This window comes from Pipistrellus hanaki (assembly GCF_964339955.1).
Source record: "Pipistrellus hanaki genome assembly, chromosome: X".
NCBI classification, from domain to species: Eukaryota; Metazoa; Chordata; class Mammalia; order Chiroptera; family Vespertilionidae; genus Pipistrellus; species Pipistrellus hanaki.
Genome location: NC_140524.1, coordinates 69,324,078 through 69,349,858, shown reverse-complemented (window position 1 = coordinate 69,349,858; position 25,781 = coordinate 69,324,078). Strand labels below are relative to the sequence as shown.

At 44.4% G+C, this 25,781-nt stretch overlaps 1 protein-coding gene across 1 annotated transcript in view; it reads right to left on the bottom strand.

Moving 5' to 3' along the window:
• Window positions 1-307: 307 nt before the first annotated feature.
• Window positions 308-25,781, bottom strand: part of NALF2 (NALCN channel auxiliary factor 2) — a 36,337-nt gene continuing 10,863 nt past the window's right edge. Inside the window, exons 2-3 of the mRNA XM_084869672.1 lie at window positions 3,608-3,779; window positions 308-3,195 (exon numbers count right to left, since the gene is read on the bottom strand). Coding sequence (XP_084725798.1) covers window positions 2,810-3,195; window positions 3,608-3,779 — 558 coding nt within the window. The 3' untranslated portion in view covers window positions 308-2,809. The remainder of the gene's footprint in view (window positions 3,196-3,607; window positions 3,780-25,781) is intronic.

Below are 25,781 nucleotides of genomic sequence, written 5' to 3'. Positions count from 1 at the left end.
AAAAGACAACCTTGAGGTTCAGCTGCTATGTAGCCTGCAGTGCCCTGTATTCATCACCACTCACAATGTTGGGGTCTGCACTTCACCCCTGGCTGGGCTACCTGATCCCTGCAGGAGGTTGAGTTTGTGATTCCTTGTCCAAAATGGCCTACTACAGAGTTTGCCTCTCTGCTCAGCCCCTCACATGACCCATCAAGGAGCCAGGCACAGTGTCAGCAACCTCTTGTCCCACATCCTCTCCAAGCCATAGACTTTTTCCTCTGGTAGCACTTGATTCCACAGAACACAGCCATGAAGGGGGGAAGGGTTATCATCAAGTCTTACAATTTATTTCTTTATGGGGTTAAACAAGAGCAGAGAGGCCTCTGCCCCACAATGCAACAAAACAGAAAGCAGTACACATACAGAGACTCTCACTGAAACACAGAGGTAGGGGAAGGGAGACAACTGAATCATAGCCAGGTGAGGGAGGAAGGGACAGGGGACTACTAGGAATCCAGCTTGGAGACTCAAGTCATAGAAACTAGTGCAAGAAAGTCCTACTCATGAAGCACAGTGTAGAAAATGGCGTAAGAAAGCTGTCCAGCTCTGCTGCCTGTGGCGGAGGGCAGGGCAGCTTGAGGGGTAGTGTAAGATCTGGGTGGTGGGGTGGATAGGGACAATCAAATGACTTTGAGGTGGAGTGAGGTGCCCCTTTCCCCTGCCACCGGGCAAGGCCCTGGGCTGGTCTGAGCCAGGGGTCTCCTGGGCACTTGGTGAGGGGGAAGAGAGGATGGGAGTCTCCAAGGGTCCATTCCCAAGGGTCCATTCCCTAGGGCCCTAAGGTCCCCCTTTACTTCCCAGTCCCCTTTTCCCCTCCTGAGGATGCAGGAGTTAGAAGGCAGTACCTAGGGTCTCTCATGTCTATATAAGCATTTCTGGAAAGGAGCCAGCACCTCTTTCCCTCCCCAGCTGAAAAGAGCACTCTAGGGATGGGGTATGTGGCTAGGCCCAAAGTGCTGAGGGCCAAACAGAGGAGTGTGTGGGCAAGGCATATGAGTGGGGGGAGGGGGCACGCTATGAGAAATGAAAAAACTGGTAGGGAAGGACTTCCCAATCTCATGAAGTCTATATGGGACACAGTTGAGGCTCTTGAATGATTCCTTCTCTACAAGGAAAGTTTCCCATTTATCCCTCAGCCAACCAATTTCAGCTGTCCCCTCTCGATTCCTTCCTTGGTTTTACCTAATGTGGCTCCACGGCTACCCACCCCCTTAATTCACTAGCTTCACATCCTAGGACACAGGTTCTTCTGGCATCAAAGCTGCTGGGCTTGTTCCGGACAGTTCTGGTTTCTTGTTGGCTTTGAGATGTCCCAGGCAATGTGGTCTCCCACTCCCAAGAGATCAGCACAAGGCTAATGGCCCCCAAAGGGTTCTTGATGCCTCTTCTTTCACTCAGCCCTATAACCTGGCTAAATAGTTCAATTCTGTCAGCCAACAGATGACAGCACATTCTCTTTATTCAGTGGGTCCTTTTTGCCAGTTTCTAGATGTTCTCTAGCAAGGAGCAAGGGTGGCTGGATCAGAGGACCCGCCACAGAGTGAGGAGGAGTTTGGTTGTTTCACTGTTGGAATAGTATATCATAGGGTCAGGTATGAGAAGAGATGAATACTCTTTGGTAGGCTGGGAATGAGGACAGGGTAGGGATGGGGCTCATCTCTGGAAAGCTCTGGGGCAACGCCACCAGATTCTCCTTCATGGAGGCCTGGGCTAGGGCAAGATGGGGAAGTATGGGGACCCAGGCCAGGCCTGACCCACTTGGGCTTAAGTCCCTCCTTCCCATGGAGATCAAAAATGGAAATGTCTTTGTCCCCAAGGCCAAGATCTCCAGGGCAAGAGCGGCCCTTGGGAGTATGTGCACCTTCTGTAAGATATGGCCCTCCAGACAGCGGCAGTCTGACCATGTGACCTCAGCCTTCTTTTTCAAGGCCCAACAACCCATTTCCTGCACTTTAGCCCCACAGGGCTCCTAATACTACCCTTTTTGATTTGGGGAGCTGTCCTTGAGCCTGCCTCAACACTGATCATCCACCTATCCAAAGCCTGATAGCAATATCCCATTTAGCCATCTCTCTAAGCTCTCTGCCTAAACTCTCCTCTCCCTCTCCCCTATCTCCACTCTCTCACCAATCAATTCTGCACCCCATTCCTACCCCTTATTGCCTAGTGTGGTGGGGCAGTTAAACTGGGGTCCTGACCCAGCTGTGACTGTGCACACCTCATCTCCCAGCCTGGCACTTTGCCACTGTGGTCTCATGTGGGCCAAGGTGCACTGGAGGAGGGCCACTGCACCATCTGCATCTGCCGTTGCCTGTAGGGGTATGGGCAGAAGGGAATTAAGGATCTTGGCAACAAAAGGAATGTGAAGGGGGGAAAGGGCTTTTCCCTTCTGGGCCCCCCAACATTCCCTGCAGGGCCAAGGCTGGGCTAGCAGCCTCCTTCCCTGGGGTCAGGGCTCTCAGCAGGGGTGGACAATGCCAGCCCCCCTTTTTTGTTTGCTGAACCCCATAAATGGGGCCTAGGATGGGCCGCCTGCTGCTCCGGCCTTCTTCTCCTGGATGAGTTTTGTAGCACTCGGGGCCCTCTGGCCATTCTGATGGAGCTGCTTTTGGAGTGGGAGTAGGCTGGGGACCATGTGTAGTCCCTCATTTCCCCCAACCCTCCACCTGGTCCTATATCTCCCATGGGAGGAGCCCCATCCCCCTGACCCTGGGGGAGCTGGAGCTTATGTCAGTGTGTGGTGGAGGTCTGTCCTCCCTCCCTGCTGTCACTCTTCCAGAGTCAGGCCCTCATCTAGGGCAGGCAGTGCCTCCAGCCCCAGTCCCCCACCACTCTGGTTGCTGGAGAAGGACACCATGGTATGGAGGAGCATGAGAACAAAGACATAGAGCCGGATCCTGCTGGGGCTGAGGCGGGAGCCCCCAGAGACCGGCAGCAGGGAGGGCTTGTGGCTGATACGGCCTGGGGGGTCATGGCGGGGATGGTAGTGGCGGTACTGTTGGTGGTAGTGGTGGAAATAGGAGTGGTGGAATTGCTGGTGGTGAGTTTTGGGGGCCTCAGACTCCTTGAACTTCTTCTTTTCCGACTCACAGGAGACCCACTGCACGTCACAGCACTTGCTTTCCAGCCGCTTTGGTGAAGTATCCAGCAACCCTGCCAATGGATAAGGAAGGTGTGGTGGAGTGCTCAAGGGGCTAAGGCCTAGGCCTTTCCTAGAGATGAGCTTTTCAAAGCTGGGACTGACTGCTCAGGTAGCCATGCTCAAGACACCTTTCCTCCTGCCCATTACCACTTTCCTTTTCTAGAGTCTTTTCTCCCAGGAACTCCAGATCACTTCTCTGGGATAGCTCCCTGGATGGGCATGATTTGGATAGAGAGGACTACTCTACTCTCTGCCCCTATTCCACTCGCCCTTATACCAACTTGGGGACCTCATTGCTTGCTCCTCCAGCCACTTACCTTCTTCTAACCTGACTTCCCTATTGTTCTCCCTGCTACCACACCCCAGACCTGGTGCTTCCCTGGGCCCCAGCCTCCTCCCTCCTCTACAGTGCCCTGCCTTTACCTGTACAGATAAAGCCAGGGAGCCCTCCATACACCATTTCTTCATTGTCAGGGAGCATAAAGGGGCACCGGGTCTGCACCTCCAGGCAGTACTGCTTGCAGGGCACCCAGCGCTGGCATTCCTGCTGGGTCACGCTGAAGTATTCTGAGCACAGCCAGGCCTTGTAGACAGCCTGTGGGGAAAGGAAAGAGTGTCAGCCCAGGCGTCAGCCCCTTCCCACCTCAGACAAAAGGGATGAGGAGGGTGTACTTGAACTTTGGGTGTGTGTGTGTGTGCTCACCAACCCAACCCCAGGATCCAGGAAAAGAAGGGTTTGGGTCAAGACCACTACATCCTACCCTAAGATCTACCATCTCATAGCCAGGACTCTTGAGTCCCTGAGTCTGCAATCATCCGAGACTTTGAATTTTTTCACTGGTAAAATCACAAGATGATTCCAATTTCTGAACAGGAAGAGGCCTTCCCAATCATCCCATCCAACCCTACCATTTTACAGTTGGCCCAAAGAGGTGTCCTGACTTGTCTGAGGTTACCTACAATGGGCTCAATTTGAGTTCAATTCAGCAAACATTTATTTGTCTGTTGATGGTTAACTTTCTAAATTTAAGGAAGAGATACAATAATCCTTGCTCTATCTCATTAGGGTGTTATGTGGATCAAATAATATGACACAGCCCAGCTGGTTTGGCACAGTATTTGATCATTGATTCATGAATCAGGATGTCATGATTCCTAGTCAGGGTACATGCCAATTGAGGGCTCCGTCCCCAGTAGAGGGTGTACCGGAGGTAGCTAATCAATGATTCTCTCTCATCATTGATGTTTCTCTCTCTCTCCCTCTCCCTTCCCCTCTCTCTGAAATCAATAAAAATATATTAAAAAATAATATGATGGAGGTCAGAAGATGGCGATCAGCAGGAAAGTAGGGAGGGAGATAGTGTGAGAGAGTGAGGAAGCAATAGAGGAGTGTGTGGACATGGTGTGTGTGTGTGTGTGTGTGTGTGTGTGTGTGTGTGTATATATGTGTGTATGTATGTGTATGTATGAGCTAGGGACAGTAAGATTCTGCAGGTCTTCCAAGGGCTGCCAAACTGGGCAGTCTAAGATGGTGAAGTCCCGTTCCCAACGCGGACACTCTAGGGCGGCAAGTGCGGGAACAGAGACCAAGCCATCCTGAGAAACAGAGCTGCTTGAGATTAGGATCCTGACTTCAGCATCACCCAGTCTGGTCTCAGACGCAAACCAGGACCCTGCAGCCATTGGGGAGAGAGGCCTGCGACCACAGCTGCAGACCACAGACACCAGGAATCCAGACATCCTGGACACAGATTTCTGTGAGTCACAGAGCCCATCCCCCTCCCTTCAGGCTTCCAGCAGCACCATAGGAACTGCTAGATCCGCCCCTCACACAGGGCCTGCAGAGCCCCTGTAGGAATTTGAGCCTGGGCATGCGAAGACTGGGAATCTGTTCCCTGCAACGCAATTGGGTGACCAAACCCAAAACCCAAGTAGGGCAGCAGTGCCACCTGACTTCGATTCAGGGCAAGTGCACATGGAAGTCTGTTTTCTGCAGCGCAGGGGCGGACCTCCTGCTGACACAGTGTTACTGTGAAATCCAGTCCCCCAAGCTGACCTGGACTCCGATTCTCTGAGCGGGGAGCAGCACTGAGCACCAGTGACTTGATTCTGTTTCTTACTGAGTGCACCTGTAATCCCTGACTCCCAGTGCACTCACACTAAGAGCCAGTGACTCCAATTCTTGGTGCATGCACATACAGGGACCCTGATACTCAGCACGAGGTTGCATGAAACAACACTCTGATAGTTGATTCTTGGTACAGGCACAGGGGACTCTGACTCTTGGCACTCACTAGGGGACCTGATTTTCAGCACACATCAGCGGGGTCTCTGTTTCAGTGCAGTGCAAGGAGGGTCCCTTATTCTAGGTGCACACATGGGGCCATGCTGAACGTCGATAACGTAGACCCTGGTTCCCACTAACAAATGGCAGTCACACATTTTAGTGTCAGAGCTCTTCAGTTACACTTGGGTGGTGTGAAGCCCCCAAAGCACATGGCCCAGGCCCATGAAAGTTGACATTTGAACCTTCTGATGATAGTCAGAATTGGGAGATGACACAATCCCCAGAGGAAAGAAAATGAGGAATCGCTAAGAAATGAAATAAGTGAAAGAGAAGCATGCAACATGACAGAAAAAGAATTCAGAGTAATGGTCCTACAATTCATATACTGGATGGATGAGAAAATCAACAACCTATGCAAGAATTAGGAAGAAATGAAAAGTGATATAGCAACAATAAAAAATACCATTTAAGGTTTCAACAGGAGACTATAAGAAGCAGATGACCAAATTAGTGAGTTAGAAGATAAAGTAGAAAAACAACTCAATCTGAACAGCAACTGGAGAAAAAATTATAAAACAGGAGGAGAGTCTAAGGGAGTTTTAGAACAACACAAAATGAAGTACAAGAAGAGCAAAAAGAATTAGAAAAGCTATTTGAAGAAATAATGACAGAAAATTTCCTGGATATGGGGAAGAAAAAAGGTATACAAGTACAGAGAATACCCAAGCAAGAAGAATCCTAAAAGACCCACATCAAGACACATCATAATTACAATGGCAAATGTTAATGACAAAGAGAAAATCTTAAAGGCTGCAAGAGTGAGACAGAGAGTTACCTACAAAGGATTCCTATAAAATTATCAAATGATTTCTCAACAGATACACATCAAGCTAGAAGGGAATTGAAGGAGGTATACAAAGTGTTGCAAAGCAAGAAACTGAATCCAAGAATACTCTATCCAGCAAGACTATCAATCAAAATTGAAGGGGAAATAAGGAGCTTCGCAGACAAAAAAAAGGCTAAGGGAGTTTATCACTACCAAGCCAGCAATGCAAGAAATGCTAAAGGGAATGCTGTAAAAAGAAGAAATAAAAAGGTAAGAAGGAACACAGGCACAAAAATAGAAATGACTATAAACAAGTACCTTTCAGTAATAACTTTAAACATAAACAAACTAAATGTTCCCATAAAAAGACATCGAGTGGCTAAATGGATAAAAAAAAATACAACCTATAAATATGCTGTCTATAGGAGACCCACCCCAGAACAAGGAACTCACACAGACTGAGAGTGAAGGGATGGAAAATTATCTTTCAGGCAAATGGAAATGAAAAACAACAACAACAACAACAACACACACACACACACACACACACACACACAAAAACACACAAAACAAACAAACAAAAAAAAAACTGGGGTAGCAATACCTATATCTGACAAAATAGACCTCAAAGGAAAGGCCATAACAAAAGATAAGGAAGGCTACTTCATAATGCTAAAGGGATCAATACAAGAGGCTATAACCCTGATAAACATCTATGCACCCAATGCAAGAGCACCCAAATGCATAACAAAACTCCTGGAAGGTATCAAGTAAGAGATCAACAACAATATAATCATAGTAGGGGACATCACTGGATAAGTACTATAGACAAAAAATCAGCAAAGAAACAGCAATCTTAATGATTCAATAGATCAGATGGACTTCATTGACATCTTCAGAACATTTCACCTCAAGGCCACAGAATATATGTTCTTCTCAAGTGCACATGGGACATTTTAAAAAATAGACCAGATATTGGGTCACAAGCAAAGTCTCCCCGAATTCAAGAAGATTGAAATCACACCAAGAATCTTCTCAGACCACAATGGCATAATATTAGAAATAAATTACAATAAAAACAATCCAAAAAACTCAAACACTTGGAAGCTGAATAACATGCTATTAAATAATGATTGGATTACCAATGAGATCAAAGAAGAAATTAAAAACATTCTGGAAAACAATGACAATAAAAACATAACAATGAAAGCAGTCCTGAGAGGGAATTTTATAGCTCTACAGGCCTACCTCAAAAAACAAGAAAAAATGGTAGTAAGTCATCTAACTCTGAAACTCAAAGACTTAGAAAGAGAGCAACTAGATAAGCCCAGAGTGGGAAGACAGAAGAAGAGAATAAAGATCAGAGCAGAAATAAATTACATAGAGACAAAAAAATACAAAAGATCAATGAAACCAAGAGTTAGTTCTTTGAAAAGATAAAAAAGATTGATGAACCTATAGCCAGGGTCACCAAGAAGCAAAGAGAGAGGACCCAAATAAACAAAATCAGAAATGAAAGAGGCAAAATAACAACAGACCCCACAAAAATACAAAGGATTGTTAAAAAATACGATGAACAGCTCTACTCCAACAAACTAGACAACCTGGAGGAAATGGACATATTGCTAGAAAAATACAACCTTCCAAAACGCAGTCAGGAAAATTCTAAAAATTTCAATAGGCCGATTAACTATAGAAAAAGCTGCCAGCAAACAAAAGCCTGGGGCCAGAAGGCTTCACAGTGGAGTTATACCAAACATTCAAGAAAGAATTAAAACCTATCCTCCTCAGACTATTCCAAAAAATTCAAGAGGAAGGAACACTTCCAAGCTCATTCTATGAAGCCAGCATTACCCTAATACCAAAACCAGATAAAGTCAACATAATGAAAGGGAATTATAGACGAACTAAAGGCTCAGTGCATGAAATCCGTGTATGGGGTTGGGGCGGGGGGTTGTCCCTCAGCCCAGCCTGCACCTTCTCCAATCTGGGACCCCTCGAGGGATGTTCAACTGCCCGTTTAGACCCAGTCCCAGTGGAATTGGGTCTAAACGGGCAGTTGGACATCCCTCTCACAACCCAGGACTGCCGGCTCCCAACTGCTCACCTGCCTGTCTTCCTGATTGCCCCTAACGGCTTCTGCCTGCCAGCCTGATCACCCCCTAACCACTCCCATGCCAGCCTGATTAATTTCTAACTGCTCCCCTGCCAGCCTATTTGCCCCCAACTTCCCTCCTCTGCCGGCCTGGTGCCTCCCAACTGCCCTCCTCTGCTGGCCATATTGTGGTGGCCATCTTGTGTCCACATGGGGGCAGGATCTTTAACCACATGGGGGCAGCCATCTTGTGTGTTGGAGTGATGGTCAATCTGCATATTACTCCTTTATTAGATAGGATAGAGGCATGGTGCATGGGTGGGGGCCAGCTGGTTTGCCCTGAAGGGTGTCCTGGATCAGGGTGGGGGTTCCCTTGGGCTGTGGGGTGGCCTGGGCGAGGGGGCTGTGGTGATTTGCAGGTCAACCATGCCCCCGGCAACCCAAGCAGAGGCCCTGGTATCTGGAATTTATTTACCTCCTACAATTGAAACTTTGTAGTGTGGAGTGAAGCCAAGCCCCCTGCTTGCTCTGTGGCTGCTGCCATTTCTGTTTCGATTTGTTTACTTTCTATAATTGAAACTTCCTATCCTTGAATGGAGGCCCAAGTGGCCAGGGCAGGTGGAAAACTTGTCTTCCTCTGTTGCCAGGGGCAACCCTAGCCTGTTCCCTTAATCTCCGTGGCTGCAGTCATTTTTCTTGGGGTTTACCTTCTATAACTGAAACTTTGTATCCTTGAGTGGAGGCCTAGGCTGGCCAGGGTATGTGGAAAGCTTGGCTTCCTCTATTGCCAGAGAAACTTAAGCCTCTCAACTGCTCTCTGTGGCAGAAGCCATCTTGGTGGGTTTAATTTGCATACTTGCTCTATTGGCTGGTGGGTGTGGCTGGTGGGCATGCCTTGTAGCGGAATGATGGTTAATTTGCATATTACTCTTTTATTAGGCAGGATATCCCTTATGAACATAGATGCCAAAATCCTCAACAAAATTCTAGCAAATAGGACTCAGCAGTACATCAGAAAGATCATATACAATGACCAAGTAGGATTTATTCCAGGGATGCAAGGATGGTACAATATCTGGAAATCAATAAATGTGATACATCACATAAACAAATTGAGAGATAAAAATAACATAATCATATCAATCAATGTAGAAAAAGCATTTGATAAAATCCAACACCCTTTCTTGATAAAAACTCTCAACAATCTGGGAATAGAATGATCATACCTCAACATAGTAAAAGCTATATATGATAAACCCACAGCCAACTTCATACTCAATGGGCAAAAACTAAAACCATTTCCCCTAAGAACAGGAATAAGACAGGGATGCCCATTCTCACTACTCTGTTTGACATAGTACTGGAAGTACTAGCCATTGCGATCAAAAAAGAAGAAGAAATAAAGGGCATCCAAATTAGAAAAGAAGTAAAACTGTCCTTATTCACAGATTCCATGATACTGTACATAGAAAACCCTAAAGACTCCAACAAAAAATTATTAGACTTAATAAATTAATTCAACAATGTAGTAGGATACAAAATTAATGCCAAGAAATCTATTGCATTTCTTTACACTGATAATGAACTTATAGAAAGAGAGACTAAAAAAGCAATCCCATTCACCATTGCACCAAAAAATTAATATACTTAGGAATAAACTTAACTAAGGAGGTAAAAGAGCTATATGTGGAAAACTACAGGACACTGAAAAAAAGAGATAGAGAAAGACATTAACAGATGGAAGAACATACTGTGTTCATGGATTGGTAGAATCAACATCATCAAAATGTCCATACGACCCAAAGCAATCTATAGATTCAATGCAATTCCCATTAAAATACTAACGGCATATTTCACAGACCTAGAAGGAACTTTGCAAAAATTCATCTGGAATAAAAAAGACCCCAAATAGCCACATAAATCCTGAGAAAGAAGAACAAAGTAGGTGGGATCTTAATACCAGATTCCAAGCTGTATTACAAAACCACTGTTCTCAAAATGCCTGGTACTGGCCTGAGAACAGACATATAGATCAATGGAATAGAATAGAGAACCCAGAAATCGACCCAAACCACTATGCCCAATTAATATTCAACAAAGAAGGCATGAACATACAATGGAGTCTAGACAGTCTCTTCAATAAATGGTGCTGGGAAAATTGGACAGATACATGCAAAAAAAATGTAACTATTATAGACCACCAAATTATACCATACACAAAAATAAACTCAAAATGGATAAAGAACTTAAACATAAGATGGTAAACCATAAAAATACTACAGGAATCCACAGGCAGCAAAATCTCAAACATATGCCGAAGCAATTTCTTCACTGATACTGCTCCTAGGGCAATGGAACCTGAAGAGAAAATAGACAAATGGAACTATGTCAAAATAGAAAGCTTTTTTCACAGCAAAAGAAACCATCAACAAAACAACAAGAAAACCCATTGCATGGGAGAACATATTTGCAAATGTTATCACCAATAAGGGTTTAATCTCTAACATTTACAGGGAACTCATACAACTTAACAAAAGGGAGATAAACAATCCAATCAAAAAATGGGCAAAGGACCTAAATAGATACTTTTCTAAAGAAGACAGAATGAAGGCCAAGAGACATATGAAAACATGCTCAAAGTCACTAATTATCTGAGAGATGCAAATCAAAACAACTATGTTGTATCATCTCACACCTGTCAGAATGGGTATCATCAACAAATCAACAAACGACAAGTGTTGGGCGAGGATGTGGAAAAAAAGGAACCCTCATACACTGCTGGTGGGAATGCAGAATGGTGCAGCCACTGTGGATAACAGTATGGAGTTTCCTCAAAAAAATTAAAAATGAAACTTCCATTTGACCCAGTGATCCCACTTCTAGGAATATATCCCAAGACAGAAACTAGAAACACCAATCAGAAAGGATATATGCATTCCTATGTTCACAGCATTACAATTTACAATAGCTTAAGATTTGAAAAAAGCCTAAGTGCCCATCAGCAGATGAGTGAATTAAAAACTGTGGTACATCTACACAATGGAGTACTATGCTGCGGTACAAAGAAGGAATTCTTACCATTTGCAGCAGCATGGATGGACCTGAAGAGCACTATGCTAAGTGAAATAAGCCATTCAGAGAAAGATAAATACCACATGATCTCACTCATTTATGGAATATAATGAACATAAACTGATAAACACAAACAAATCAGAGACAGAGAAGCATTGATCAGACTGTCAAACCTCAGAGGAAAAGTAGGGAGGGTGGGGTTAAGGAGGATAGATCAACCACAGGACTAGTATGCATGCATATAAGCCTAACTAATAGACACAGGCAACAGGGGGGTGAGGGCCTGAGTGGGGGGGTTGGGTGTTAATGGGGGGATGAGGACATATATATAATACCTTAATCAATAAAGAAATTTAAAAAATAATATGTTGCATGAAAATGTTTGGTAAATTCCAAAGTGCAATACAAATGTGAGGGGTTATTTTTAATAAAAACAGGAATCTGCCTTACCAGGCACTACTTGTGCCTTCAAGCTCTATTTAATCCAATGCTAAACCCTGGTGTGAGGCAGACACCATGCTTCATTTGGAAACTTGGCTCTGCAGTTTCACTTCATGGGTATATTTCCTGTCCCTTATCTAGCCCACTCCTATTAGGTGCTAGGTCCTAGCCAAGAGAGTTCCCTGCTCTATACTCTTTGGCTATCATCAAGCCTAGAGTTTCTCAACAGCAACACTCAAATAATTATCTCAGCTAAATTATCCCATTTTAGCTGGGATAATTCTTTGTAGTAGGGACTGTTTTGTGCACTGCAGGATATTGATTAGCTTCCTTTGCCTTTATCTACTAGTTTCCAGTTGCAACGCCCAATTGTAATGACCAAAAAATATCTCCAGCCATTGTGAAATGTCCCTTGAAAGGCGGGAGGAGGGTGGCAAAATCTTCTCCCATTGATAATCACTTGCTACTGAAACTGTGGAGCCAGACCAGCAGCAATACGATCACCTATCTAGAAGCTTGTAAGAAGTGCAGAATCCATAATCCTTCCCTAGACTCAAGTCAGCATCTGCAACTCAAGCTTGGGGTTAGAGCCCTGCCCACAGTCATCTCTTCAGCACTTTCTCATAGCAATGGTTGCTCCTCACAGCAATGGTTCTCAGATTTCAGTGTGCCCGATAATCCATGGGGCACTTGTTAATATGCAACTAGCCCCCCCAATTAACCTTCAAAAGGACTGAGGTGGGTTCAGGGATATGCATTTTTTAAAATATATATTTTATTGATTTTTTACAGAGAGGAAGAGAGAGGGATAGAGAGTTAGAAACATCGATGAGAGAGAATCATCGATCAATTGCCTCTTGCACACCCCCTACTGGGGATGTGCCCGCAACCAAGGTACATGCCCTTGACCAGAATCGAACCTGGGACCTTTCAGTCCACAGGCCGACGCTCTACCACTGAGCCAAACCGGTTTCGGCAGGGATCTGCATTTTGATAAGGATTCAGGTCATTCTGCTGCCGAAGGCCTTTCACCCACACTCTGAACAACATGGTCAGAGCTTCTCACACCAATTTCAAACATTTACAATAAAATACAAATAATTCCACTGTGAACATGGACTCTGGCAATGTAATTTCACATTGGTCTTTTCCAAAGCCATCATTGATGGGTAGTAGTGGGTTATGGTGCAAATCAACCCCGGGAAGAAGAAAGCATTGTTTGGGACTTTGATATTTCACTGGCATCTGAAATTTAACATGCTCTAAATCTTAAGATGAAGTTCTCGATTTTTTTTTCACTCCAAATCTCTCTCACCCCAAAGTCTTGGCCATTTCAGGTAAGTGCCACAACTATCCACTCAGATGTCCAGGCTGGGAACCTAGGTGTCAGCCTTCATTCCTCTTTCCCTGAGTCCCCGCTTGCAATCCATCCTCTTCTACAACTTTATGCAGGCCACTGTCAATTGTCACCTGGATGATAGTTTCCTATCTGGCCTTCCTGCTTCCACTATTGGTCTTTCCAATCCACTGCTCACATAGGATTAAGAGTGATCTCAAAATGTCATCGCATCATGTTACTCCCTTGCTTCAAATCTTCAAAGCATTTAGAATAAAACTCAAACTTTTTACCACAGACCTCAAACCCCTGCAAAACATGACCCCTCTGTCTCTCCAACCTCATTTTCTACCTCTTCCTTCAAGCTCATCATGCTCCACATACAGAGATTTTCTTTTTCTTGAACATAACCTAGTTCTTCCCAACTCAGGGCCTTGGCACATACTGTTTTCTTGGCCTGGAATGCTCTCCCCCCCTGCTTTTGGCATAGCTAGGTCCTTATCATCTTTCAGGCCTCAGTTCAAATATCACCTCCTCAAAGGGGGTCTCCCTGATTAGTCTAGCTAGAGGATGCCCCCTCATCATTCTCCCTTTTTCTTAACTGTTCACCACAAGTATGTCTTTGGCTGCATCTTATTTTTTTTGTGTGTTTTTTTTCCTGCCAACCTCACTAAAATGTGAGATGCATGAAAACAGACATAGGTTTGTCTTATTGACCATTGTGTACTTAGCATAATATATGTAAAAAATGTCTGTTGATGGAATGAACAGGACAAGTAAAAGAGGACAGGTCCCTACTCTCAGAGAAATTCCATTTTCATGGGTATACACATCTAACTTGAATCTCAGGCATATGATTAATACTATAGAAGAGGTTAAACATTGAAGGGAAGCAAATAGAAAAGTTGGGGAAGATTTTAGCTTTCAAATTTTTTTTTTAATTTTAAACATTTTTTTTTTAAGTATAAAAAACAGAAAACAAAAAAGAAAAAAAAATAGAAAGAAAAAAACAAAACATTTCAGCCAGGGGATGATAGCTAAACAAGTACTCACAGTAGTATTTTAGATGGTTGGGTAGAGATAAGACAAAAGGGCATTTCAGGCAGCGGCAACAGCTTTAACAAAGCAATGGAGGTGAGTAAACACATGGTATGCTAAAAGAACAGAGAATGATTTTGTATGAATGGAGTGAAAATGGTACCAATCTCCTGTGGATGGACATTAAAGTTATTACTAAGTGTTCACTATTATAAACAATGCTTTAGTAAATGTCTTTGTACTCATGTTTCTTGCATACCTATGTTACATTTTATTTATGAACGAAAAGTGAAATTATTGGAATAAAAGATATTTACAAAGGAATGAGAAGGGAATGAGAGGAAGGTGGAAAAGAACACGTGAATGTAAGAGGCAAGGAAAGAGAGCTGGAGGCATCAGAAATGGGGCCAAGGGGTGGGAGAGAGTGGCAGTGAGGTAAGGGAGTACAAGGGTGTGTAAGAAAGAGAGAATGGGAAAGAGTATGGAGTTGGAGGGTAGAAATAATGGTGATAACAGGGGTAGGAAAAAGCAGGGTTAAGGAGAAAGAACATAGGAATAAGAGATGGAGAGTGTATGGAAAATAAAGAGGTATGGTGAGGGTGAAAGAAGATAAAGATAAAGCAGGGGTAAGAGGATGGGGTTAAGAGGGAGGCTGTGAAGATGAGGGCCAAGAAAGAGGGAGTAAGAAAGATGAGGGTAAGAGTGAACAAGGAAAAAAAAAGGTGGATGAGGAAGATGGGAGTACAAGAAAGCAGGGGTAAGAGAGAGAAATACAAGATCCGAAGGCGACTAGGAGAAAGACATAAAAGTAAGACATAAAAGGAAACCCCTAGAGCTAAGGGCCCCAGTATCTCAGAGACCCCTGCCACCTTTGGGGCCCCAGTATGCCAAGATGAAGCTGTTTCCACAGCCTCTGCCACAATCTCTACAGCCTGGAACCAGAGTCCACCTCAAGCCTCACCCCAAACTCTGTGGAATCACCCCCTCTTCCACCATAGGGGTTCAGAGACCCCTAAGGGATTCTCCCTCAGCTCTTCCAATTCAACATATCTTCACCTAGGTGAGGAGGTTCCAGCCCTCCTCCCAGAAAACGGCAATTAGCCTAATGGCAGGCTGTGGTGGCTGGGCTCTCCCCTCATTTGCTAGGGGAAAGAGGGAGGAATGAAAAGTGAAATCATTGAAATAAAAGGTATTTACAAAAGAATGTAGGGAGAAAGGTGGGAGGAGGAAATGGGTGGCTTGACCGTGGGAGTGAGACCTTTCTCCTTAATTAGAGGACCCTCCATCAAGCCCCACACCCCCCAGCCAGAGTCACCATGGCAACAAGTCAGCGAGCAGATTGCCTGAGGAGGACACCAGGCTTGTGGGTGGTGAGGCAGGAACAGGCAAGGAGCTAATGAGAGGAATGGAAGAAGATCCACAAGGGGCTGCGAGGTAATTCAATTCCTTGGTCCCACAGACAGCCAGCTGCTTCAGGGATGGCCTGGGGTCCTTCTCAGATGAAAAGTCTGGCTCTCAGTGCTACCACATGGGCAGCCTGCCTTAGTCTCTGCAGCCCTCTTCCCTAGACGGGCCTAAGTAGCTTGCCCTGTCTCATCAGTGTTAGGACTGAGCCACAGGGGGCTGGCTGACTTGTTTCTACAGGCACAGAGACCCTGGGAACTTATCCATAAGGATGGAGAAGAGCCAGGTTAGGAGAGCTGTGGTGCTTGTTGGAGTTGGGACATGCAAGGAAAAGAAAATGTTTTAGAACCAGGCAATAGGCAGTTGAGAGACCCACTGAGGCAAGACTCAGGGCCAGAGGGTTGGATATTTTTTTGCTCTAAGATGCAACTTTGGCTGCATATTAGAATCACTCAGACAGTCTTTTTAAAATGCTCCTGGTTGGTCCACATCACACTCCAGACCAACTAAGTCAGAATTGTGGGTGGGGCCCACACATCTGTAGTTTCTCAAAACATCTCGGGTAATTTCAGTATGCAGAGAACTATCAGTTTAGCCCTAGTACACCATTTTAGAGATGAGGAAACAAAGGCCTAGGAAAAGGGGGAGGACTTGTCTACAGTCACATAAAATAATGGCAGAGGGATAAACTCGAAACCTGGTTTCCCGACTCCAGCTCCAGAGTTCCTTCTACTGGGCAATCCTGCCAGTTACTTTGAAGTCTAAACTCAGGGGGCAGGACACAAGGGCATGAGTAGGGAGGAAGAATTAAAAACCAGACCTGCCTGGATTTTCCAGCTCTTCAAACTCCAGCTGTGGCAGGCAAGGCTTCTTCATCATGCCTTGTCCTCTGAGCTTACCCATCCTGGATCCTCGAGGTAGTGGCAGAGGATGGGGTAGGGTAGGAAGCTTTGGCTTGGCAGTGCCCTCCTTTCCCTATAGAACCCCTTTTCCCACTTCAATCAGACCACCCCTGAGCTCAATAAAGTTCTGACAGCTACAGACAAGTTGCTATGGGAACTGGGAGGGGAAGGAAGCAGAGAGTAACTAGAGGGAACACCAATTAACCCAAAAAGGAAGCTGGAAAGGCTGTCCCACCATTCCTCCCAGTTGGGCTGTTAAGCCACTCTTGAAATGAGAGCAGGCAAGATGAAGGGGATCCCTACCCCTCCTGGGCTTTGTAGCTGCCAGTTTAGGGAGGAGCAGGGTACCTGGAGAGCCTCACCTTTCTGCTCCCTATCTCAAAGCCCTGATCAGGGCATTCTCATTCCTATCCTCCTCTGGAAAGAAGTACCTGACTTCTGGCTCCCAAGGTGCTGCATGAATGCACACAAGTGCATGTGTACACACACAGCCTAAAGCCACGACTCAGGGCCAGAGAGTTTAGAAAGAGGAGGCCATCCTGGACTACTCGGTTTGGAGTCTGGAAAAGCCTGTAGAGAGGAGAGCTTCAGTTCTTGCCAACAAGGAAGTTGGCAGTTTCCTTCTTGGATTCCAATGGGCTCCCCTCCTTAAGGCCTGTTTCCCCATCCAAATCCTCCCTACAGACCTTCCCTTCACAGCTGCTTGGTTTCTTAATGCACCTCTGGGATCTTTGGCCAAGAGTTGCAGCTGCAGAGCTTGTGGAGGCAGAAAAGCAATCTGGTCTGGGTTTGGGAATGAAACTCACTGTTCAGAGCACAGAAGTAACCACCAGACTCTCAGATTTTACCTAGGGGGAAACTGAAGCCCAGAAAAAACAGGGCTGGAATAGAAGTACTCTGATGTCTCTTTGCACTGCATCCATCAGCACACCTAGAATTGTGCACCTACTCCTTATTCTGGACTTTCAAAGAGTTGGATCAGAAAAGGGTAAAGTCAAAGTCAGTCTCTCCAATCCAGCGGAAATCATGGACATAACTCTGGTGACAGCAGTTCAATGGAATTGGCAGAGTCATACTGGGATTAGAAGCATTATGAGGCAAATCCAGGTGCATGACATGGCTTTACTTAAGTGGTACAAAAATAAGCAACAGCTTTCCTGCTTTTGAGAATGAGCTGTCATGAGTCAAAGTGGCCTGGCCTGGCTTAGAGGAAAGATGGGGGAGATGGCTTGAAAGGTGGGTGAGAACCTAAAGCAAGTATAGTTCCAGAGAGCCCTGGTGCCTCCAAGCCCCTTATTCCATCTGTTCAAATGCCAGTAGCTGGGTGAGCCTGGCTTGGCCAGTGTCAGCTTGGTTAATGGAGATGCAGTGTCCCTAACACAGGGGCAGCTCTTAAGGAACCTAGATGATCCATCCTATCTAATCCTATCTAATAAAAAAGTAATATGCAAATTGACCATCACTCCAACACACAAGATGGCTGCCCCCATGTGGTAAAGATGGCTGCCCCCTATGGGGGGCAGCCATTCCACTCCAGAATGGAAGGGACTGTGACAGGCATCACTCCACTTTCCTATCTTCTTTTGAAATTTCCACTCCAACATCACCACAAAGCTCTATCCAGCTACTTATTATGAATCTCTTGTCACAGTGCACTCAATGTCTCCTAGACACAAGATGGCCACCACAAGATGGCCAGCAGGGGAGGGCAGTTGGGAGAGATCAGGCCTGCAGGGGAAGGCAGTTGAGAGGGACCAGGTCTGCAAGGGAGGGCAGTTGGGGGCAATCAAGCATGAAAGAGAGTGCACTTAGGGGTGACCAGGCTGGCAGAGGAGGAAAGTTGGGGACCACCGGGCCTTCAGGGAAGGGCAGTTGGGGAGGACCCAGGCCTGTAGGGGAGAGCAGCTGGGGGCGGGGGAGACCAGGTCTAAAGGGGAGGGCAATTGGGAGGGACTAGGCCAGAAGGGGAGGACAGTTGGGGGGGACCAGGACAGCAGGGGAGGGCAGTTAGGGGGGGCCAGGCCTGCAGAGGAGAGTAGTTAGGGATGACCAGGCCTGCAGGGGAGGGCAGTTAAGGGCAAACAGGCTGGTAGGGGAGCAGTTAGGCGCTGGCAGGGGAGTGATTAGGGGGCGATCAGGCTGGCAGGCAGAAGTGGTTAGGGGCAATCAGGAAGGCAGGCAGGTGAGCAGTTGGGAGCCAGCAGTCCTGGATTGTGAGAGGGACGTTTGACTGCCCGTTAGGCCCATCCTTTAGGGTCCCAGATTGGAGAGGGTGCAGGCTGGGCTGAGGGACACACTCCCACCCCATGCATGAATTTCGTACATCAGGCCTCTAGTATCAATCATATGAACAGAGCAGGCAGGTTCATGACCACTCCAGAATGGAAGGGACTGTGACAGGCATCACTCCACTTTCCTATCTTCTTTTGAAATTTCCACTCCAACATCACCACAAAGCTCTATCCAGCTACTTATTATGAATCTCTTGTCACAGTGCACTCAATGTCTCCTAGGGCAGCCCACAGTTTCAGACAACTCTAGCAGGTAAAGAAATTTTTTCTCCTTCTGAGTTTAAAGAATGCCTCTATGGCTTTACATATGGCTCCCACTAGCTCTTCTAGGACCATAGAGAATAGTTGACTTCTTGTCCACCATGCCAGCCCTGTAGGTATTTGTAAACTTCAATGAAACAGGTTTTCCCACCCATTTGTCCATGCAATGATCACTTTCCGAACAGCTTCTGAGTACCTGGCACTGCTTGGGAGCTACAGATCACAGAGATGAGTAAGACAAGATTGCCATCTTCAAGGAGCAGGAGGGACAACCATGTGAATCTATCATTCATTATAAGTCATAATAATAAGTAGAGGAAGGATATTCCCATATTATAATATGCCCTGGATGCTGAGGAAGAGCTGGGTTTCTCCCCTATAGGCAAGGGGGAGCCTTTAACAAGTTTTATATAATGCTTCTTAAAGACTGCTTACTATTTCTGTAACTAACTTTTCAGACTATATAGGGACTATAGGCATCAAGACTGGTTGAGAGACCAGTTAGGAGACGATTGCAACTATCTGAGGGATAGGTGATGGGGATCTCAATGAAAGCAGCAGCAGAATTCAGAAATTGAAAGAAGAGGGTGGATGTAAGGAGAGATGTCAAGGAGGTATAATCAACAGGATAACTACTAGATGTGGGGAGTGAGGGAGAAAGAGGGGTCTGGGATGACTACCAGGTTTCTGGCTTCAGTGGCAGGATGAATAGTAGTTTTACTCATTAAGGATAGGAAGCTAGGTAGATAAATAGATTTAGGAGTGAAGATAAATTCCATTTTGGTCATTTTGACTTTGAAGCATATGTGGGTCAGCTAAGAAGAGATGTCAAGGAGGCCGTTGGACATACTGGTGTGAGCTCAGGAGGAGTGTTTGAACTAGACATCAAAGTTTGGGAGTCATCAAGAGTTAAGGGGGAGAACAATGAAGATGGCAGTATAGGTAAACACCTGTACTTGCTGCCTCTGACAACCACATCAAAACTCCCAACTAAAAGACAAAACAAATATCATCCAGAACCATGGGAAACCTGGTTGAGTGGAAGTTCTACAACTAGAAGGGAAGAAAAAAGTGCATTGAGATGGGTAGGAGGTGCGGAGGTGCAGAAGTGCAGAGGTATGGAGGCATGCACGAAACAGGCTGGCAACTGGGTGCTCTGTTGTTTTTTTTTTCAATTGGGAGAGAAATATAAGCTCTTGATTGCTCCGAAATCCAGTTCCAGGTGAGATTCTGGGGACCCAGACTCATACTGGGAGAAACTGGACTGTCTGACATCGGGCAGGAACCTAAGGGCAGCTTTTTCTCAGAGGTAATCACAGCGATCATTGTTCCTGCACGGGGCTGCGGGACACAGAGACCCGGGTACCTCTCTGGGGCAGGGCTGACTGGCATCCATTGCTGTTTGCTCCTCCCTGGTGATTCCCTGAGACCCCACCCCACCCAATTTACAACCCATCCAAGCTGTGCAGCAGCAGCTTTTGCATATAGATGGCCTGTCCCTCTTGCAACCTAAAACCTAACAAACTGCAGCTGGGTTAGAGAGCTCCAAAGCTTGCAAAGAAGGCCTAAGGTCTTCAGCAACAGCCTGCATTGCTTCACAGCTGGGCCTCATCTGGGCACTTCCAAACCCCAAACAAAGAGGAGGAATCTGCAGATCTCTCTGTAGTTCCTGCTGGGTGGCCTCAGGCAGTGGCTGACTTTGCACTCCTTGGAGATCCAAGAGCCAGTGTACCCATTGGTCAGTGTGAGACCATACCAGATCACAAGTCCTCAGATCCATAAGGGACACACTTAAGGGGCAGCCTCAGTGAGTGCCAAAGTCCCACTGAAGCAAGTCTTGCCCCATAAGAATGTCTCCTGCACAGCAGTTCTTCCATTGTAGACACAGCTAGTCCTCCCAGCCAATTGGCTTGGAGGTTAATTCCTCTTGGTGATACCAACAGCAATCAAGGCTTAACTACAACAAGACTGTGCACACAGCCCACAAAGGGGTTCACCAAGAGTATCCACCTCAGGTAATTGGGGAGGCTGAGCCACTGAGCCCTATAGAACACCTACTACTCAAGGACACTCAATCAAGTCAGGAAAACAGCCAAAATGCAGAGACAAATATGTTACAAATGAAAGAAATAGAGGAAAGCAAACTCCTGGATATAGAGTTCAAAACCAAGGTTATAAGGCTACTCAAGAATCTTCTAGAAACTCTGAAAAATTTAGTGAGACTCTCAAGGATATGAAATTGGACCAATCAGAAATTAAGCATACACTGACTGAAAGAAAGAATAATATACAGAGATCCAACAGCAGACTAGAGGATCCCAAGAATAAAGTCAAAGATTTGAAATACAAAGAAGCAAAAAACACCCAACCAGAAAAACAAAAAGCAAAAAGAATCCAAAAAATATGAAGATAGTGTAAGGAGCCTCTGGCACAACCTCAAGCATACCAACATCTGAATTACGGGGGTGCCAGAAGACAGAGAGCAAGATATTGAAAACCTATTTGAAGAAATAATAACTGAAAACTTACCCCACCTGGGTGAAGAAATAGACTTACAAGTCCAGGAAGCAAAGAGAACCCCAAACAAGAAGAATCCAAAGAGGACTATACCAAGACATATTATAATTAAAATGCCAAGGGTAAAAGACAAAGAGAGAATCTTAAAAGCAGCAAGAGAAAAACAGTTACCTACAAGGGAGCACCCATATGATTGTCAGCTGATTTATTAACAGAAACTATGCAGGCAAGAAGGGAGTGGCAAGAAATATTCAAAGTGATGAATAGCAAGAACCTACAACCAAGATTACTCTACCCAGCAAAGCTATCATTTAGAATTGAAGGTCAGATAAAGAGCTTCACAATTAAGAAAAAGCTAAAGGAGTTCATCACCACCAAACCAGTATTATATGAAATGCTGAAGGGTGTTCTTTAAGAAGAGGAAGAAGAAGAAAAAAGTAAAGATAAAAATTATGAACAACAAAGTGACAACAAATACATATCTATCAACAAGTGAATCTAAAAATCAAATGAATAAAAATCTGATGAACAGAATAAACTGGTGAATATAATAGAATCAGTGGCACACAAAGGTAGTGGTCTGACAATTCTCTTGGGGAAGAGGGTGTGTGAGTGCGGGAAGAGATTGGACAAAAATCTTACACCTATGGATGAGGACAGTGGTGGTGGGTAAGGGCATGGGGCCGGGTGAGAACCAGGTGGAGGGGAGTTACGGGGGGGGGGGGGGAGAGGAACAACTGTAATAATATGAACAATAAAGATTAAATTTTAAAAAAAAGAGTTAAGGGGTTAATCATTACAAACACAGTAGGCTATACTTTCCCACACTCTTCGAAGTAGGCATGACAATGAAATGTAAATTGAAGTAACATGAATAACTCTTGGGAGAAGCTTTAAGATCCGGTATATAATTTGTCACATTCTTTTCCCTCTGCTGCTGACTGTGTAAGTGGTGTTGAAATGAATCCTTTACTAGCCTGAGTCTCTTGGTGACTATCATGAGCACTGGTCCCTGCTGACCTCTTTTGGACATGTATTGTGAGCAAGCAATAACTGTTTGCTGTGTTAAGCCTCTGATATTTGGGAGTTGTTACCAGAGCATGAACTAGCCTCTCTCCACCCCCACCCCTGACTGATAAAGCAATAGTGAAGGCCAAGGAAGTGATGATATTGTCTAGGAATAGTGAGCACAGAGAGAAATAGGATCAACAGTGGGTCCCTGGGAAACACTAACATTTAAGGGGCAGATAGAAGAAGGCAATCTGATGAAGATGGAAGAGTGGTTTAAGAGGTTGGAAGAGAAGCAGAAGAGAGTGACATTCTGTAAATGAGGGGAAGAGTTTCAAAGAATAGGGAATGGTCAACATATTATGACTTAGACAGTATCATGTTGGCATTCTCACCATGGTGAGATTAGTTTCAGTGGAGCAATGGGGACAGAAACTGGACTAGCCAATATAAAAGGGAGCATGAGGGAAGAAAAATGGATATAGCTACATGTAGATTACTCTTCCAAGAGGCCAAAGATTTCCATTCCCCCCGCCCCCAACTTTTTCATGTAATGTGGTTTTCAGTTCTCTCTGGTTGTTCATAGTCCTGTGTCCTGTGTCCCTTGCAACTATGTCCCCGGATAGAGTTTATCAACACAGACTCAAGTAAAATTTTCAACCCTCCTATTGACGGTATTGTTTTCTTCTGGTATTCATTGGAGATGGAGAGGGGAAGACCTCCCTAGAGTGTGGGATCAAAGACAGTTTGGATCAAAGTCCCTGCAAGGAGTCCAAGCATTCTGATGAGATATCTGTTTAAATTAAACATTCTTGAGACTGTAGGATCCCTGAAGACAGGGATTGTACCTTATTTATCTGTGCCCTGCCCTCAGCATTCCACATGGAGCTGGGTATAAAGATGATGTGTCTATTATGTACTTGAAATCCAAGTACTTAAAAGCCAAGCCTCTAGCATTGAGCTCACATTGGAGCAAGGTGAAGAGTTACAGGAGAATGGTGGAAGTAATGGGTCATTTAATGTGTTTGTGTGGATTTTTATAGCTCTGATGAAGACACTGGGGATGCACTAGCAAAACATCATAGAAAACAAAACAAACAAACAAAAAAAGAGGCAATTATTAACTCCAGGAAAATAAGTTGACCCAGGAAGGAAATGTAATGACTCGGCTGCAAACAATATTTATAATCTTAATAATGTAAACATGGACTACTGTTAAAAAAATAAACTGTGATACATCCAATACCGGATGTCTAAGGGGAGGCAAAGTATGTGTGCACATATAATTCTGCTTGTAAGACAGCTAAATACTTTTAATAAAATAAAGTCAACAGATATTTAAAACAAAAAATTTAAAAATTAGCATGCCATTTTGAGTTATTGAGATAAATATCAGATTTGGAAGTATTTTGGAAGTATTTAACTCTGAAGAGTGAGGCTCAGGGGTCGAGCATGGAGCTTTTGTTTTAATTATCAGCATTGAGATCTATATCCATTATTTAAAAGACAGGTATAAGCTACAAGGATACACAGCTATCCCAAAAAATGTACACATACTTGAAGGATTATAAAGTCAGTGTTTATTAACATACAGTTTGTTTTTCAAAACTTAAAAGAATCTACAGAAATAAATACTTTTGTTGTCAAGCCTGTTTTCAAACTGATGACCATTCTGGTCTAGGCTGATAATGTGAAACAATGAAATAAAAAACATCAAGAATAATTGAATTCGGTTTTTGGGTGCCCTCAATTCATCGGCTGTTCTGGGTTTGTACCATAAACTTTATCTTTTAAGTATTCCCATAAAAAAGTCTAGTGGCACTTTAGGATAAATTTTCTAATTTGTTTAAAGCTTAGTCTGGCTTCACTAATTATTTCAAATCAGTTAAATCTGAAAAGGAGTGAAAATTAAGTGAGTTATTAGCTGTTAAAGTGTGTATACATTTTTGGGGACACCTTATGTGTCATATATATTAGCACATATATATGCTAATAAGGATATATATATAGGATAGATATACACATGTGTATATATGTATGTGTGCATACACACCCACACATACACACACCGATATTTAAAACAGAAAAGTCAAGAAATAGCAGTACTGGTATAACATTAGAAACATTGAGATAAATATCGAAAGAAAAAGCTAAGAGAGTTTCAAGTGCTTACTCTGGAGTGATTATATATATGTAGCTTATACATATCTTATAAAATTATGAAAATATATTACTCTGATAAAATAAAAATATAAACTGATTAACAGCCATGAACTTCAAAAACAATAAAACAAAATCCCTAAGACTTGACCTCACAAATCTCACCAGACTCAGCTCCAAAACCCTAAAGCTGAATGTCCTGTACTGCCCTGGGCTGGATCACTGATCCATCACCACTCTCTGGCCACAGGTTTGGGCCAGAAAGCTTAACACACCAAGAGAATGCATGAGTGATCCATTAGCCAAAGAAAGGAAGTAACATGAGGTAAGGGGAGCTTTGGGGGCGTCTGTCCAATGGCTGTGTAGGCCACCGCAGGAATGGTGCCTTTGTGACAACCATCACTTCCTTTGAGCTGCAATAGATGTGCCTGGCATAAAATCCAAATGCCCCTCGCAATAAAAAAAAAAGAGAGAGATCAGCATGTTGTATGTCATTTAAGCTTTGTAAATGGCCCTATTTCTTAGCTTTGAATACAGAGTAAGGGAGTTTTCAAGAGAGACAAAAGAATATATTCAAGGTGTTGACAACTATTTTGTGGAGAAAACAGATTTGAAACTGGAATTTGAAGCCAGGTTTACCTGGACTTCAATGCCCAAGCTCTTATATGTCATATCGCTCCTCGGATGGTTCCTTCAATTTCACTATCACCATGGAAGTAATTAGCTTGTTACAAAAACAAATAATTTTGATGGAATTTCAGGTCAAGTTAGGGAGAAATTCCTAGGACTGGATGGGAGAGTACTTTTCTAAAATCAGTATATTCAGCCCATTCCCTGTATGAGTAACAGTGTCTTTGTAAAGGTGTGTGTTTAGGGGAGAACATTTGGATACTAGGGAATACAAACGATCATTTCCTCCATCAAAGCACACCCTTCCCTCTTCCTCTAAACATACACAC